This window comes from Zootermopsis nevadensis, unplaced genomic scaffold, assembly GCF_977971745.1.
Source record: "Zootermopsis nevadensis isolate Lab colony 2312 unplaced genomic scaffold, Znev_1.0 Znev_ptg000010l, whole genome shotgun sequence".
In the NCBI taxonomy this organism is placed as follows: Eukaryota; Metazoa; Arthropoda; class Insecta; order Blattodea; family Termopsidae; genus Zootermopsis; species Zootermopsis nevadensis.
In genome coordinates, this window is record NW_028259142.1 from 15,387,202 (window position 1) to 15,401,925 (window position 14,724).

A 14,724-nucleotide genomic window follows, 5' to 3' on the forward strand; every position below is an offset into this window, starting at 1 on the left:
ATGTTATTTGAATATGATCTGTGCGTTGTTAGCAAATGGAGCTGTTTTGTCACTCTTTGTACGATACTTCAGGCTCTAAACCATAAGAGCAATTTAATACACAAATAATGGGCCAACAGATATTGCCACTCATTTTCCTTAGCTGAGTAGTTTAAAAAGTTACTTCTTTCATGTGGTCGACATGTTTAGTAGAAGGGACTATCCCCCACGATTCTATGTATGTCCATGCTTTCGTATGAAAATTAAAATTTTAGTGAGTAGGGAGGATAAACTTAACATCATATATAATCGTTTGTAGTTAAAGAAAAGTGATTCAGTAATGAAGTTTATACTTTCATCTGTCGCATCGTGTTCTAATCGTATTGGATATATTAAGGATATTGAACGGCTACCAGGTCTAATGTTGGAAACACCAATGTTGTTGTTATATGCAAAGGTAGATTACTTCACCATTGGTAATGTTAATGCAAATTTCGTGTTTTGTGTTTAGAAATCCTGATCCTGTTTCTCATAGTCTCATTTTTATTTTAAGGAGCAATACGATTGATTCGAAACAAAATACCTGATCATTTCATATCGAATGTTGCCTTGTATTTAACAGTATTCATATTCCTTTCAGGGTGGAAGCATACCGCATTTAACCTATGAAGTGTTACAGATGGTCACCAAAGACAAACAACCTCTGCACATACCAATTTCAACTGTCGCACATTGTCATGAAGCAGTTACTGCTTTTAGAAAGGGCATTGCAGACTTCACTGGGCTCAAAGTACTTTAATATTTTTATAACAGAGATTAACTCTGTGTGAATAATAGACATTGCCCAGAAATCATGCTACATTGTCTGATCATCTTATGGTTTACTAAAGTTCTCTTACGTTGTTCTTTAAATTACAAAAGTTGTGACACGGTTGGAGGTTATGTGTGATTGAACTTGAAAAAATTGTGAGTTAGGCTAGTCTTCCAACAAGACATTCCTCCCACAGTATCCAAAGCTCTGTTAATAGAAATAAATATGCATACATTTTACTAGTTTGTCAAACTAATAATAAAAAGAAAATTAAACTAAACTGTTGTAGGTTAAATACCTACCCAAATAATGGCTGAAAGCTTACCAGCTAAATGGTATCTTTTATCCAGTGCTGACATCACTGAATACTATTATGTGTTTTCTGCCTGACATACATGACATGATGGGTTAGATTTCTAGTGGAGGCGGTTGCATAATCAAAACTCTAAAACCTGTTTTTATGTTGCTAATTATGAACTGACATAGCACTTTAAATTAAAAACAAAAGGTTCACATAAATAACCTTAGAACTTCTGTGGTAAATATTATTTTAAAAGAAATACATGTAAATTTTGAGATATTCTTCGATATTCTATTATCCAGTATTTAAAAAGTTAAATCTTTTAAATAGTGCTTGGTATATCTTTTCTTATATCCAAATTTGCTTGTTCTCTTTGTAGGAATATTTTACATTCTGCAGTATACATGACCCAGCAGTTGCAACTCCTTATGGATTTAATGATAAAAACACAATATCAATATGGCCTCGAAATGGAAGGAAGCAGCTGGACCCTGACAAGTATGAAATGAGTTCTTGTCTCAGAGAATCAGGATAGTTTATGTACTAAAAATATCAAGTGTTCTCAGGACAAAACATATTGAGAAGAATTCATGATGCATACTTTCCTAAGAAATGCTTTAATCTGCACAGAGATGCTAGGAGATATATATTTATAATTTTGAAATGCAGTGATTCATTTCTTTGCATAATTACTGCTACTGCTGATTTCTATTATCATACTCAACCTGAGTTTTATACTATCATTATATTTGTAATTTTGAACATTTAAAAATTTTAGAAGAAGCTTTTAGGTACTTTTATGACTTTCATGATGTGTGCCATGTTTTTGCTTAATATTTAATTACACATAAATACTCAGAAACAAAAGAAAAGCTTTGCAAAAGTTACATATTTTTAGAAAGATTTATCACTGCGCAAAACTACAGGTTCCTAGGTTAGAGAATATTACTACCACATTAGAAATTTCATGGTCATCACATTGGTACTGCCAGTGTTAAGAAAAAAATATTGGTATAGCCTTAAATGGTATAGGGTTCATAAACATGGTCAGAAGGAGCATTATGAAACCATAAACTTATGTTATTTGATTACACACTACTGAATACCAATAAATTATCTTAAGAAACAGAATGTCTTTTCACAGTTGAATAGATAGGTTAGAAAGGGGTGGGCATCCCAGAGCCACGCCACCCTTTGGGTGCAATGGGTGCATCGCACCCAGGCAGCAACATTAGACTGGTGGCAACTTGCTATAGGGGCACAGGATTTTGAAGCATTGCATTTGAGTGACAAAAAATCAGGGTGGTACCAGAGGGTAGCAAAATATGCAATTACCTAAGGGAGCCATGGTTGAAGGGGCACTAAAGAGAACTGAAATCCATCCATAATTAAACTTGGTAATCTAAAAGTAGAAAAATTGAGAACATATACATAGGGGCAGCAGAATGTGCTTGCACCTGGGTGGCAGGTATGCTCAATGCAGGCCTGGAGCATCCAACTGCTCCTACACCACAACCAGTTAAGCTGTATTGTTTGTTTCCATTATTTATCCCAACAGCAACCCCTCACCTTGTATAAATTGTATTAGTCCAATGATTCAGACATCATAGATTTTCTTAAATTCTCTAGTTTGTATACTTCGAAACATAAATATATATATTTCCGGTTTAACAATGTTTTATACGATTTTCCGGTATCCAACTTTTTCGTTGTTTCGATCTATAGACATTTAGTAGGACTCCTTGGACGAGGGATTGGCCTGTCACAAGGCCTCTACCTGTACACAGAAAACGTGGACAAACATCCATGGCTTGAGTGGGATTCGAACCCACGATCCCAGCGACCAAGCGGCACAAGGCCCACGCCTCAGACCGCGCGGCCACTGCAGACCCCAGAAACACAAATAACAAACTTATAATATTGTGAGACAGGTTGGTAGTATAAGCAAACAAAAATGTTAATATGATGACATCTCCAGGTACATGGACATGATAGAAGCCTTTCAGCCTGATATGTATCAAGCTTTATGTGATGGTGATACAGACCTCAAAAGCAGCAAGAAGAGGATTCATAAGTCAATTGACAAATCACTCATGTTCTTTGAGAAATGTCTTGAGAGACATGAGAAATCGGAGGTAAAAATATTGTGCACTAGTCTTATGACTTGTCCAGTAAGTTTTCCCAGGTCCTGAGTAAGTAAGAAGCCATTAAGACATATAGGAGGCATAGAGGTAAAAGTTGATGCATCTAAACCTTAGCTGTGTATAGAGGTGAATGGTCATTTTCATGTCTAACTATGTGATAAGAGGCCATATAGGCCCCAGAGGTGTTGTGAAGAGAAAAATCCCTGCCCCCTATTGAGAATTTAAACCATAGCCTTCTAGTGGTGACTCTCTGTAAATTTCCATATTGCTGTTAATAAAGACAGTGGCTTGTTCAGTAACTTGAGAGAAATCAAAGAGCAGGATTTGATTCATGGCAGGAATGTTGGGATTTTTCTCTGCACTTCCACATTCAAACCACATTTGGGGTCATCTAGAATCCAGTAGCCACTGGGAGCTTCTTTCTAAAGGGTAATTGTGACCTCCAACTTTCATTAAGGTTGTGAATGCACAGAGTTTTATTTATAAACAGTGCCACTCCCCATTCTTCCCCCAAAAAGCTGTCAGCTGAATTGCAGAGATAGGTCCATTCTTCTATCACATCACAAAATACAAATAAAAACAGTGTTTTGTTATAAAATGTTTACTTGCAAGTTAATCTCTTTCTTGGTTAACCTGATATGTGCTGACATTAGTCTTATATTCTGTCTTCAAAATATATATTAAAAATGTGTATGTGTACAAGACCAATCACAGAATATTTGGATAAAAAACTAGCAGAAAAGTGTATTAAAATGATGATGATGATGTATATGTTACCCTGATTGTTTCCTTTCTACTTTTATTTCTTTCCTTTTCACAGGTTCTGAAAAAAAGTGCAATCTTAGGAGTAGTAGAGGGAGGGTATAGTATTGAAGGAAGAGAAAAGTCTGCAAAGTATCTTGCAGATTTCCCAGTCTTTGGCTATGTTATTGATGGACTCCATAAGAATGGCCCTGATGTGGAAAACTTAACCTTTGAAGATGTCAGGGAAATTCTAGAAGAAAGTTTGGTAATTTAAAATAAAGCTATGTAAGCCAGAAATCCATACCAAATTTCTCTTTGTAAATGTTTGATTATTTTCTTTTCAGAAACATTTGCCAAATGAAAAGTTTCGCATTCTGCATGGTTGTTGGAACCCAGGGACAGTGTTGAGTATGGTGGAACTGGGGATTGATGCCTTTGATAGTTCATATCCATACACAGTGACTGAGAGAGGAGGGGCATTGATATTCCAGAATTGTATAAATAATTTGTAAGTTCACTCTTTCTCAATATCTATTGCACTTTTATTATTATTTGCTATTATAAAATTATATTTTAACTACTGATTACCAAATGATAAGAGTTAATGTGAGGCATTTCTGAGATTTTTTCAGTTCTTTCATGAAGATAAATATCTGGGGAGAAAAAAAATTGCTACCCCCACCATGTTGCTGCTGTAGAAAATTTCTCCAATTATGTTGTCTTTCTGGCCTCTCCCTGTTTTGTTCTATGAGAGGAAGTCGCGGGAGGATGGAGACACTTCACCAACTATTATTAGGGCAATAAAATCAAGTTAGGTGAGATGTGTATGGCAAAGCATACAAGGAAAAGATAAATGAATACAACATTTTGGTTGGGAAACATGAGGGGAAGAGGCCACTTAAGAGATTTAAGCATAGTTGGGCAGATAACATTAAGATTTATCCTGAGGAACTAGAGTGTGAGTGTGGACTTGATGTTTCATATGTATCAAGATATTTGGGCTCTTCTGTATACATATTCAATTTTTGTGCTCCATAAAAAACAAGGATTTTGTTTACTAGATGAGTGACTATTAACTTCTGAAGATGGATTCAATTGGGTATATATAGTGATGGAAGACATTTGTCATAGGTGAGAGTTAAGTTTGGCAAGTGTTTATGTTCACACTATCTCTTGCTGGTCTTGGTGAAAAAGAGACTTTTGTCACATTAGGCCATTACCTTACATCCAAACCATCAGATTCCCTGTGACATGCAATAATAATCCAACAAATTAATTCCATTTAAATCAGAATGATACTTGAAAACTTAAATATCAGGATATAAAAATATCTTATTCTGTATTTCTAGAAACATTCCCAGTTCTGCTACTGATGCTTTAAATGCAGCAGAACCAGTGACTGATATAGAGTTGAAGCCAGAAACAAGTATAAGTGCACAATCATCATCTGAACCTCCAGAGAAGAAGAAAATAAGTACACAGGAAGCTTCACATGCTGAAGAGGATAAATATGTTGTATCAAAAACACAGGGGCATACTACCGAATCACAAAGTTCCAGATTGAATAAAATATACGAATTGTCTCTGTTAGATGAAAAGTATGTGCTTTTTTGTGCATTATCGGAAACCCAATTCTCTATCGTATATGGCCAGACTGTTCCAATGTGCTGAGGCCATCCCTGTTTTTTTCATGTCATTCAGGTTCACTGCTTCTGTAGTGTCCACATTTTTAGGTGTATTTTAACACATTTACTGCTGGAATATATTTCAAGCCTTCATTTTAATATTAGGACTTAAAGCCAAGGTACTCAGGAGCGGTGTACTAAATTAGGGTTTTACAATGATTCCAGTACTAAATCCATGAAATAAATGGGAAATATCTATTGTAGCAGTGAATGTGTTCTTTTTTCTGTCTAAAGAATGAAAATTATATTTTCCACCACCACTACCATATAATGAAGATGTATATGAGATTTTATATATATGAAAAACTGCATGCATTGTATATCTCGACTTTTAGCTCCATAATCATTAAGAGCTGTTGTGGGTATGAAACTGAAGAGAAAAGTCTCTGCCTAGTCTTGAATCACAGCCAGATTATTAAGGAATGTTACTGACTGAGCTGTAACACTTGATTATAATACCAAATTTAACCTGTATAACTGTTACAGGTATGCTGAAGACTTCACTCCACTGAGCAGATCATGCAGCTGTCTGACATGTCAAAAGCACACACGGGCCTACATACACCACCTTCTACAGACACATGAATTACTTGGACCAGTACTGCTCACCATGTAAAGATAACCAAGTTTATTTTTTACAATTTAATATTATTCCTGCCACAAGATATTCCTTGGCATATATTCAATAATGCATATGGATATTTACAATGCAAAGTGAGAGTATATTTGATACAGAATTATTCCAAATGACATATCTGCTGATTCCTTAATGGATCATATTATAACTGTAGGGAATGAATGTGTATTTGCTTTGACAGTGTGTGCAGTATTTCCTATTTTACCCCTTTCTCTTACTATGTTATTCATTTTGTTTGTTATAGACACAATCTTCATCATTACATGGAGTTTTTTAAGAGTATAAGAGAAGCAATAAAGTCAAATTCATTGGAAAGCTTGAAAAGGTGTGTGAATGAGAGAAACGATGTGTCATAAGTTCAGCTGCCAGCTCTAGTTAAATGAAACATCATCATGACCAACAGATTGTACTGAGTAGGGATGAAATTAATTTTTAGTATAAAAAAACAAACAAATGCAAATACAAAACCAAGACCATAGGTAAGATTTGACGGTAACAACTCTGCAAGGAAAGTGATGAAATTAAAGGACATCATAATAAATGTGTATGTTACATAAAGATGACTATAGGACTGTTTTGAGAGTTTAAAAATGACCATTAGGAACACCTAGAACATGATGGATAGACCAAGTGAGGGAAGAGATAAAACTCAAGACAGAAGGAGAGGAGAGGACATATACAAGAGGAGTTGTTATGGTAACAGAAGAATGGAGAAAGCTGTGTTACAGGATGACCCATCCTCATGGACTGCTCAGAGTTTTTCCATGTCTAATAGGATTTCAACAGATGGACCAGATTTGTTAATTTGCCATATGTAAAATGTAATGCTGTGATTTATTTAGATACAGAACATGGTGTTCATTTGGTTTGTTTACTGTGAGTTAAATGAGCCTAGGCAATGGTGAAATATTGTGCTAAATGCTGCAGAAGAACATCTGTATTGTGAATGTCATTCATTACCACAAACTCTGTATCTCTATAATCCTTCTCCTTGGACTAACTGGTTTCAAATCACAAAATTGATAATTTTTAAAATGTGTATGATTATGCAATATGTTATGAACAGGATACAAAATAAATGCTTACACTTTTTTATTTTATTGACAATTGAAAACTACCTATGTAGTCATTGCCTAATTTAAGGACATATCTTGGCATTTGCCTTGGGGGAGTGAAGCCATGAAAAACCGAAGTCAGAATAGCTAATCTCTGGGTGGCAATTTGAGCATGGGACCTCCCAAATAAAAAGCTGTAATGCTAAACACTCAACTCCTAATTTTGACCTACAGCATTAGAAACCACCTACTACATGGATCCAGTACATTTCGCTATGGGGATTTTGAGGCATAATTTTACTTACGGAATGCCTGAAACTATTTAAGAAACTTCATCTTAGACAAGACTTGAGTGTGTTCACATTCAATAACAGGGGTTTAAAATATAATTTGGTGAGTTACATTTGTGAGGGGGTAGGAGTCAAGCTGTAATTAATCTTACCATCTAAGCTACTGAAACAAGCATCCAATATTTAATAGTGGAACTACACATTACGCTGTCAAATAAATTCATATTGGTTTGTTTCAATTCTGCAGCCAATCACAGGTAAAGGGGGTGTGTTTTCTTTGAAAAAGTTTGATAGCAGTCAACGTTGTTATTGACTAAGCTGTTAGCAGTCGCTTCCACCATAATTTCATGACTGTTTCTATGGTTTCACTATCGCTACGGATAGATGACAGCAATATACACTTGTACTTGCCGTCATCTACGATGTATGTGAGTTGGTAATCTGTGCCCATTCTGTGGCAATTATGGTGTCATCCTTGTAATGGCGGACGTGTATTTAAATCAGACTGGTGACATGTTTCTAAATAGATATTTCTAACGAAATTTTGAAGAAAATTGTAGGACGTTTGTTACCAGTAACAGAAAAATGTTTCAGACATATCAGCCACAGTAAGATGTATATTTATTTAGTAGTAATATAAATTATATGGATTGTAGTTAAGAAAGAGGTTATCTAAGTAGGTAATCTCAGCATTGAAGGATAACGCCTCATAATACAAATGATCATTTAATTTAATTGCCAAACCTACCTTTTGTGCCAAAAATAAAGCTTTCAACTGCATTTTGTACAGGTGTCCCATAAGACATGGACAATACGATTGTTACGTCGGTAATTCTGAATCGAAAATGTCATGAACGTATGTGTGATCCCCAAATATTACAGAGTTATGATGTTAAAGATAGATATGCATTTTCTATAGTAGGAAATTAAAGAGAAATTAACACTATTCATTGCTAATAAAGGTATTACTGTAATGCACATAATGTTAGAGGTCTTTCTGATCATCATCTTTGTTTGGCTTAAACATTTATATTTCTGTGGAAGGGATCTGTCAGAGGTCATTCTTTCAATGAATTACTTCCAGTTTATTCAAAGGCATTGTGTAAAATATAGTACTGGAGAAAGTTAAAATTTGATTTCCTTTATGATTTGAAAGAACATGTAACCTGTTGTCCATCTTATGAAACATTCAGGTGATATTCCATGCTTCACTGCCATATGATATTGTTGGGCTAGGAACATAGGAAGAGCTTTATAAATTTTAATTCTCATATATCTGGATGGTATAAAATGATTCTTACTCTTGCAAACATTTTGGATTCATCATTGATATCTTTTTTCTTTCAGTGTATTGGTGTGTAATAGAAGAAGATAAGATTATGGCATTAATGTCAGCCTCTCCAGTCAACAGAATTGCCAACATTACAGCATAGTTATGTTGGATGATAACTCCTGTGTTAGTGAAGTGACATCAGCAATTAGTAGAATCAGAATGCAGTCAAATACTGTAAATAAGACACTGTCTTCCAGTGATGACATAAACTCAGCACTACAGTCTCCAAATATTCCGGTGATAGAGTCCCCTGACAATCCAGTAACTAATGCTTTTAGGTGAGACAAATGGTTTTATTGGATGAGTCTTCAAGAATTGACACTTACAACATTCAGATACAAATACAGAAAAATTGTGTATGTTTAGTGCCATTTACTCTGGGATATCTGAGACAATAAATGAATAGAATAATTTACAAATCTTTTGGAATTTTGACACTAAAATGTTCCATTAAGTTGTAAGACTTGAGGTTCTCACAGCGGTGAATATGAAGATTTCTGTCTTCTGGGTTATTGCGCTGTGTAGTCTGGTCGATGTTAACATCGACCAGACTACACAGCGCAATAACCCAGAAGACAGAAATCTTCACTTCCATTAAGTTGTGTGTGCATTAAATTTATATATTCTCAAGGTGTGTTTCTGCTGTCCAGTTTACCTGATTTAACAGTTCTAACAATACTAGGAGAAAGATGTAAATTATGATACTCCTATTTAGGTAATTTTCTCCATTCCTGACTTCTTTTATTCCTCTTAGGTTCAGACAGGTTTTTAGCCTTTTGCTTTAACATGCTACCAACCAGTTCACTGTATCAGTTTTTAAGCAGTTGAAATGACATGTCAGGGGGAGACAAATATGATGTAACTAATTTTTTTGTTTTCAAAATTTAAAATTACACTTGTGCACCTGGTTGGAATGGACAACACCGAATGTCTTTTTTTCCCCCTTGCTTATGATCGATATACAGACAAAATGACATGTCAAATTTATTGCATGTCATTATAATTTTATGTTGCATGAAAGTATTCCAGTTCTTTACAGAAATTCTAAAAAGGTCATTTCATTGCTTGTGGTTAGTTTGTTTAATTATTTTTCTTACCTTTTGTCAGTGAATGAGGTGGGAGCACTTTTTGATGTGGAAAACTTGCACAGAGATGGGCTCCAGTTCTTTGTGGGACATGGTACTCTTCAGTCATAAAATCTAGTCTTTGGGGCTGGGTGAAAGTTTTAAATTCTTCACATAAATGTGTTCCCACAGATCTGACTGGATTGAACAAGGACCTTCTGAAACAGAATATACCATCATACTCTGAGATGACCTCATACAGTATTTTATAAATTATACAGTAAAATAACTGAATACTGTTTTTTTTCTAGGTTGAGGGACATAATACATTCTGGTGCCACTTCCCTGAATACTTCACGTTATAATATACCTATTATTGGATATGAGATTATGGAAGAGAGGGCCCGGTTTACTGTGAGTGTACTTATTTGTATAAAAAAATTACTAACATATTTAATTCTCTCCATGCTCTGATTTGGGTGAGCAAATAATTGGGTTTCATTTTCTGCCTGCATAATCTTTCTATAGATTTTAAAATTATATGCCCAATACCCTGTTTGGCCAGTGAGTCATTCACAAGGTGTTAAAACACATATTTTCTTATTCATACGTCTCAACTATTCTTTCATCTAAGACTACTGTTTTCCTACAGTGGAAACCTTTGGTTTAGTCTTGACATATAATTGTTATACATGGTTTATTTTCACAACAGGTTTATAAGCTACGCATTGAAAACAGTGTTACTGGAGATTGCTGGTTCGTGTTTAGAAGATACACAGACTTTGTCAGATTGTTTTCAAAGGTGAGCTATAAATGGACCATCTTACTATCTAATGAAATTTGACCACGAAATGTTTATCCTGTCAACATCCACCTTCTGCCATTTTGGGTATAATTTCATTCAGATTTTGTGTAAGATCAAGGGTTCATTGTCAGTATTTGTGTATTTCTTTGCTAACCTGCAGAACCGTAACTTCCCTTCTTTCTTTCTGATTTTTATTTAGCTTCATGCTACTATGAATACATAAATTATAAGTAATGCTTTTATTAGAACAGTTATATTTTGTACCGATTATTAGGCTGCGTGTATATTATTGGCACAGTAAGTAAAAAAACTTATACAAATAACTATATTTCATTAAAAGTGATTCAGTTAAAAAATCATATGTTTAAAAATGAGTTATATGCTGACTGAGTAAATGACTTGTTATTCAATTAATTCATTCATTCTTATACTTTTAGCTGAAGACTGATTTTCCATCTGTAAAGCTGACACTGCCAAGAAAACGTTGGTTTGGAGACAACTTTGATCCAAATTTTCTTGAAGATCGAATCCATGGCCTGCAATGTTTTGTAAATGCAATCCTTGAACATCAGGATTTGTATACTGCCCCATCAGTGCAAGATTTCTTTTGCCTGAATGAACCTCCAGCATATGCAGAAAGTGTGGAGGAATCCCGGGTAAGTTGTCTCTGTCATCATTATAGGTACTAATATTGTGGTGAGATTTCTTCTTAACCAATTTCCATAATTTATAAAGAAACAAACATCTATGTGCATTTGTATTAATATGTGATTACATCTGCTTGCATCCCTTAACTGTTAAACAAATGGGTGGGGACTCACATGAAACTTCAAATAACCCAGTAGAATTAAATATAAATATTGACAAAATTCCATTCTGTGGTATGAATATCATGCATTAGAGAGCACCTTGTATTCTTACTTTTTAATTCCCCAAATAATACCAACATGGCACCCATACAAAATTATGAGTGGGAACATCAGTGATGCCATTTAATTAGAACCTTCAAATTTTGTGTGGTGGTAGACCTTTGTTCAGTTTACAGTGATATCAAATGAATGACTGAAGTTAGGCATGAGAAGTTAAAGGTCACCGAGCATGTCAGGAACTTCCATGTCTTTTATGGAACCTAAAGGTCCATTAGTTTGTTCACAAAAGTCCACTATTGAATCCTGTTCAGATTTAGTTGAATTCACTCCATACACTATGTCTCTAAGGTACATTTTTTTTATTATCCTTCCATCTGTGTCTCTGTCTCCCAAGTGGTTTCTTCCTTTCTGATTTTTCAACCAAATTTTGTATGTTTTGTTATCTCCCTCAAGCATGGTACAAATTTTGATCCTCTGTAATTTGATAACCTTTATAATATTATGAAGCTCCAATTTATGTAATTTTTTCTTCTAAAGGCAATATTTGAAGCACTGGAAGAGACTATTTACCACTTAAGAAGCCAACTGAAGGAAAAAGACATGGAACTAAACAGATTAAGAGCATCTCTCACTGCAGAAATAAAGAAGAAAGACAGGCTGTCTCAGATTTTAAGGTAAATACTTGTACTGACTAAGCATTATGATGACTAGATTTTAGGCATTAAAGGTGCCATGTAATTTTGAAGGTTTCAGATCACTCCAATTGAAATTGATCGTAAACATCATGATGCAAGCAACAGGTTGATTGACACAGATGATAGATAAAAGTGTACATTTCTGTAATATGCTGTGATACAATGTGAATGATGTAATTCCAAAAGATGGCAGAAGCTTATGGGTAAGTGTATAAAAGTGCAAAGAAAATATAATCCACACTATAGTATAAAATTTTGATTCAGATTAGTTAACCACAGTGGTGAGTATGAAGATTTCTGTCTTCTGGGTTGTTGCGCTGTGTAGTCTGGTAGATGTTTACCAATGTTTCAGAGGTCATACTGCCTCCGTCATCAGGGCAATGAAGATTTCTGTCTTCTGGGTTGTTACGCTGTGTAGTCTGGTCGATGTTAACCAACGTTTCAGAGGTCATACTGCCTCCGTCATCAGGGCGATGAATATGAATACACAGCGCAACAACCCAGAAGACAGAAATCTTCATACTCACTGCTGTGAAAACCTCAAATCTTACAAAAGAGAAGCACTTGGTTTAAACTCACATATATCTAGATCTCCATAGTGAGGACTTAAAAATTCAGCTGCATTGTTTTGCTTCCCTGTTGCAGAGACTCGACAACAGATTGTCCTCAATGTGGTAAAGACTTTACAGCTATCAGCTCACCACTTTCTGACACATCTATATTGAAAGAGATTATCAGTGAAGAAAACAATGGGATCAGTTCACAGAAACATACAAAGGCTCAGCTGTAAATTGTTGCCTTCCATATTGTACCTTCCTGTTAAAGTCTGATATGAATGGGTGAAAAGACTATTTGCTACTTTCTAAAAGTTTTAAGTTTGTTACTACATATTTATTACATACAATGCCTATTTTAAGACACACTTGATAATTGTAAATCTTCCAAAGAAATTTTATATTTAATTAGTAATCAAAGGCTGTGATCAATAGGCAAATATGACAATACTGTACAATTATAATTCCATACAAGTATTTGAGAAAAAGTACAATGATTTTCCTTGACAGGAAAAGAATGTCAGTTTATATGCAGTGCGCAAAGGGTGGCTGTGCAACAAGTTATGAGCCGTATGAGGCTCTTGCTTCTCAAACGACCAGTTGATGCTATATAGCCTTTACAATGCATAAGTGTGATTGTTCAGTCAAAGTACTTGTATAATTTTTTTGTAGATTCTAAATACTGTCCACAGACCAGGAGAAAAGCCCTGCGGGGGGAAGTCGTTTCTAGGGCAGTGCAGGGGGAATATTTACTGTCAAGTGGACTAGAGGGCTGCTATTGGTGGGAAGTGTGATACTTCAGAGTTTTACACTATTACGCACAGACTGAAAACATCAAGCAGTTAAGAGTAGCGTGTTGTGAGTGCACCTGTATTGTGTTCTGTGGGTGTTGTGATAATATTCTAGATTAAATCACTGTGCCACTGTGAGGTAATCTTAGAGCTATACACTAGAACACATGAAAACCTGTTGTCTGTTGTTCGTTCAGTAGTTGTGGAACTAATGCTTTTAGGATGGGTCATCACTCACTGCGAAATCTTGCGTATGTGCGTATGTTGAATTCCTAGCAGGGCTTTTCCCCTGGTCTGTGGACTGTTGGTCAGAATATGTCAAGGACTGAAGGGTTGGAGGCGATTGTCGTAAACCATTACGAAAAAGTTACTTTTAACACTGAAAATCTTGTGATGCAAATAAAAGTGCAGCTGTGAAAGAATTACTGAAAACTTTAGGTTCTGTTGTTCTAATGAACAGGCCCTAAAAAGCATACACAGAATCTTATGAATAGTGCACTATTTCCCAGAAATGCATATTTTGTATTTTCAGTTGTGCAGTATTTAATGCATCTTCATTTACACTTGTTTCTGTTACTATTACTTATAATTATTTCTTGACAAATTATTTATTTAGTTATTAAAAATACTTTTAAAGGGTCAGGTAGTTGTAGTGATGGTGCTGGTATTATTGTGAAAAGACATTGGTGGCTTATGAAGGAGAGGATGGGTATAAGGCAGAAAAAACTGGGCTAACACACTTAAAAAATTACATCTTCTCCTGCATGAGCCACCACTGATAAAAGTAATATGTAACTTAAATATTATTTTGTAAAGGTTCTAGCTGTGCTGTATAACCATTACTACTCAGGAACAATTCAACAATAAATTTTCCATTTCAGTACCCTCTAAAGCTTGCGTCGTACTGCTTTGCAAAAATGCATTGTGTACTTTCATCTCACTATGCTCTGAAGTACATTATTTCTAG

The 14,724-nt window shown here is 35.1% G+C and overlaps 2 protein-coding genes and 1 long non-coding RNA gene across 5 annotated transcripts in view; 2 read left to right on the plus strand and 1 right to left on the minus strand.

Annotated features, from left to right (window-relative positions):
* Positions 1-4: 4 nt before the first annotated feature.
* LOC110830979 (queuine tRNA-ribosyltransferase accessory subunit 2) lies at positions 5-7,396 on the plus strand. Of its 3 annotated transcripts, XM_022066443.2 has the most exons (9): positions 6-436; positions 620-769; positions 1,471-1,589; positions 3,070-3,226; positions 4,056-4,244; positions 4,324-4,487; positions 5,329-5,577; positions 6,151-6,276; positions 6,546-7,396. In XM_022066443.2, the coding sequence occupies exons 1-9, from the start codon at positions 320-322 to the stop codon at positions 6,655-6,657; spliced, it is 1,383 nt and encodes a 460-aa protein (XP_021922135.1). In that variant the 5' UTR covers positions 6-319; the 3' UTR covers positions 6,658-7,396. The 3 variants fall into 3 exon arrangements, with proteins under 3 accessions (XP_021922137.1, XP_021922135.1, XP_021922136.1); XM_022066445.2 differs by lacking the exon at positions 4,056-4,244 and having other exon boundaries at positions 5-436; XM_022066444.2 differs by lacking the exon at positions 620-769.
* Positions 7,397-8,064: 668 nt separating this feature from the next.
* Positions 8,065-14,649, plus strand: LOC110830980 (sorting nexin 16). The gene is made up of 7 exons (XM_022066446.2): positions 8,065-8,254; positions 8,994-9,257; positions 10,355-10,457; positions 10,756-10,845; positions 11,286-11,504; positions 12,255-12,391; positions 13,058-14,649. Exons 2-7 carry the CDS (start codon positions 9,082-9,084, stop codon positions 13,200-13,202), a joined length of 870 nt encoding a protein of 289 aa, XP_021922138.1. The 5' UTR covers positions 8,065-8,254; positions 8,994-9,081; the 3' UTR covers positions 13,203-14,649.
* Positions 10,077-14,724, minus strand: part of LOC147874264 (uncharacterized) — a 33,177-nt gene continuing 28,529 nt past the window's right edge. The window contains exon 3 of the long non-coding RNA XR_015534570.1: positions 10,077-10,261. This is a non-coding gene — a long non-coding RNA (uncharacterized LOC147874264). The remainder of the gene's footprint in view (positions 10,262-14,724) is intronic.

What these genes read in the sequence shown, in the direction of transcription:
- LOC110830979 (XM_022066443.2), top strand. Translation starts at nt 320, where the DNA reads ATGAAGTTTATACTTTCATCTGTCGCATCGTGTTCTAATCGTATTGGA. An exon ending in TGTTGTTGTTATATGCAAAG is followed by an intron (nt 437 to 619) that starts GTAGATTACTTC and finishes TATTCCTTTCAG; the next exon opens with GGTGGAAGCATACCGCATTT. An exon ending in GGACCAGTACTGCTCACCAT is followed by an intron (nt 6,277 to 6,545) that starts GTAAAGATAACC and finishes TGTTTGTTATAG; the next exon opens with ACACAATCTTCATCATTACA.
- LOC110830980 (XM_022066446.2), top strand. Translation starts at nt 9,082, where the DNA reads ATGTTGGATGATAACTCCTGTGTTAGTGAAGTGACATCAGCAATTAGT. An exon ending in TTGTCAGATTGTTTTCAAAG is followed by an intron (nt 10,846 to 11,285) that starts GTGAGCTATAAA and finishes TTATACTTTTAG; the next exon opens with CTGAAGACTGATTTTCCATC. An exon ending in AAAGTGTGGAGGAATCCCGG is followed by an intron (nt 11,505 to 12,254) that starts GTAAGTTGTCTC and finishes TTTCTTCTAAAG; the next exon opens with GCAATATTTGAAGCACTGGA.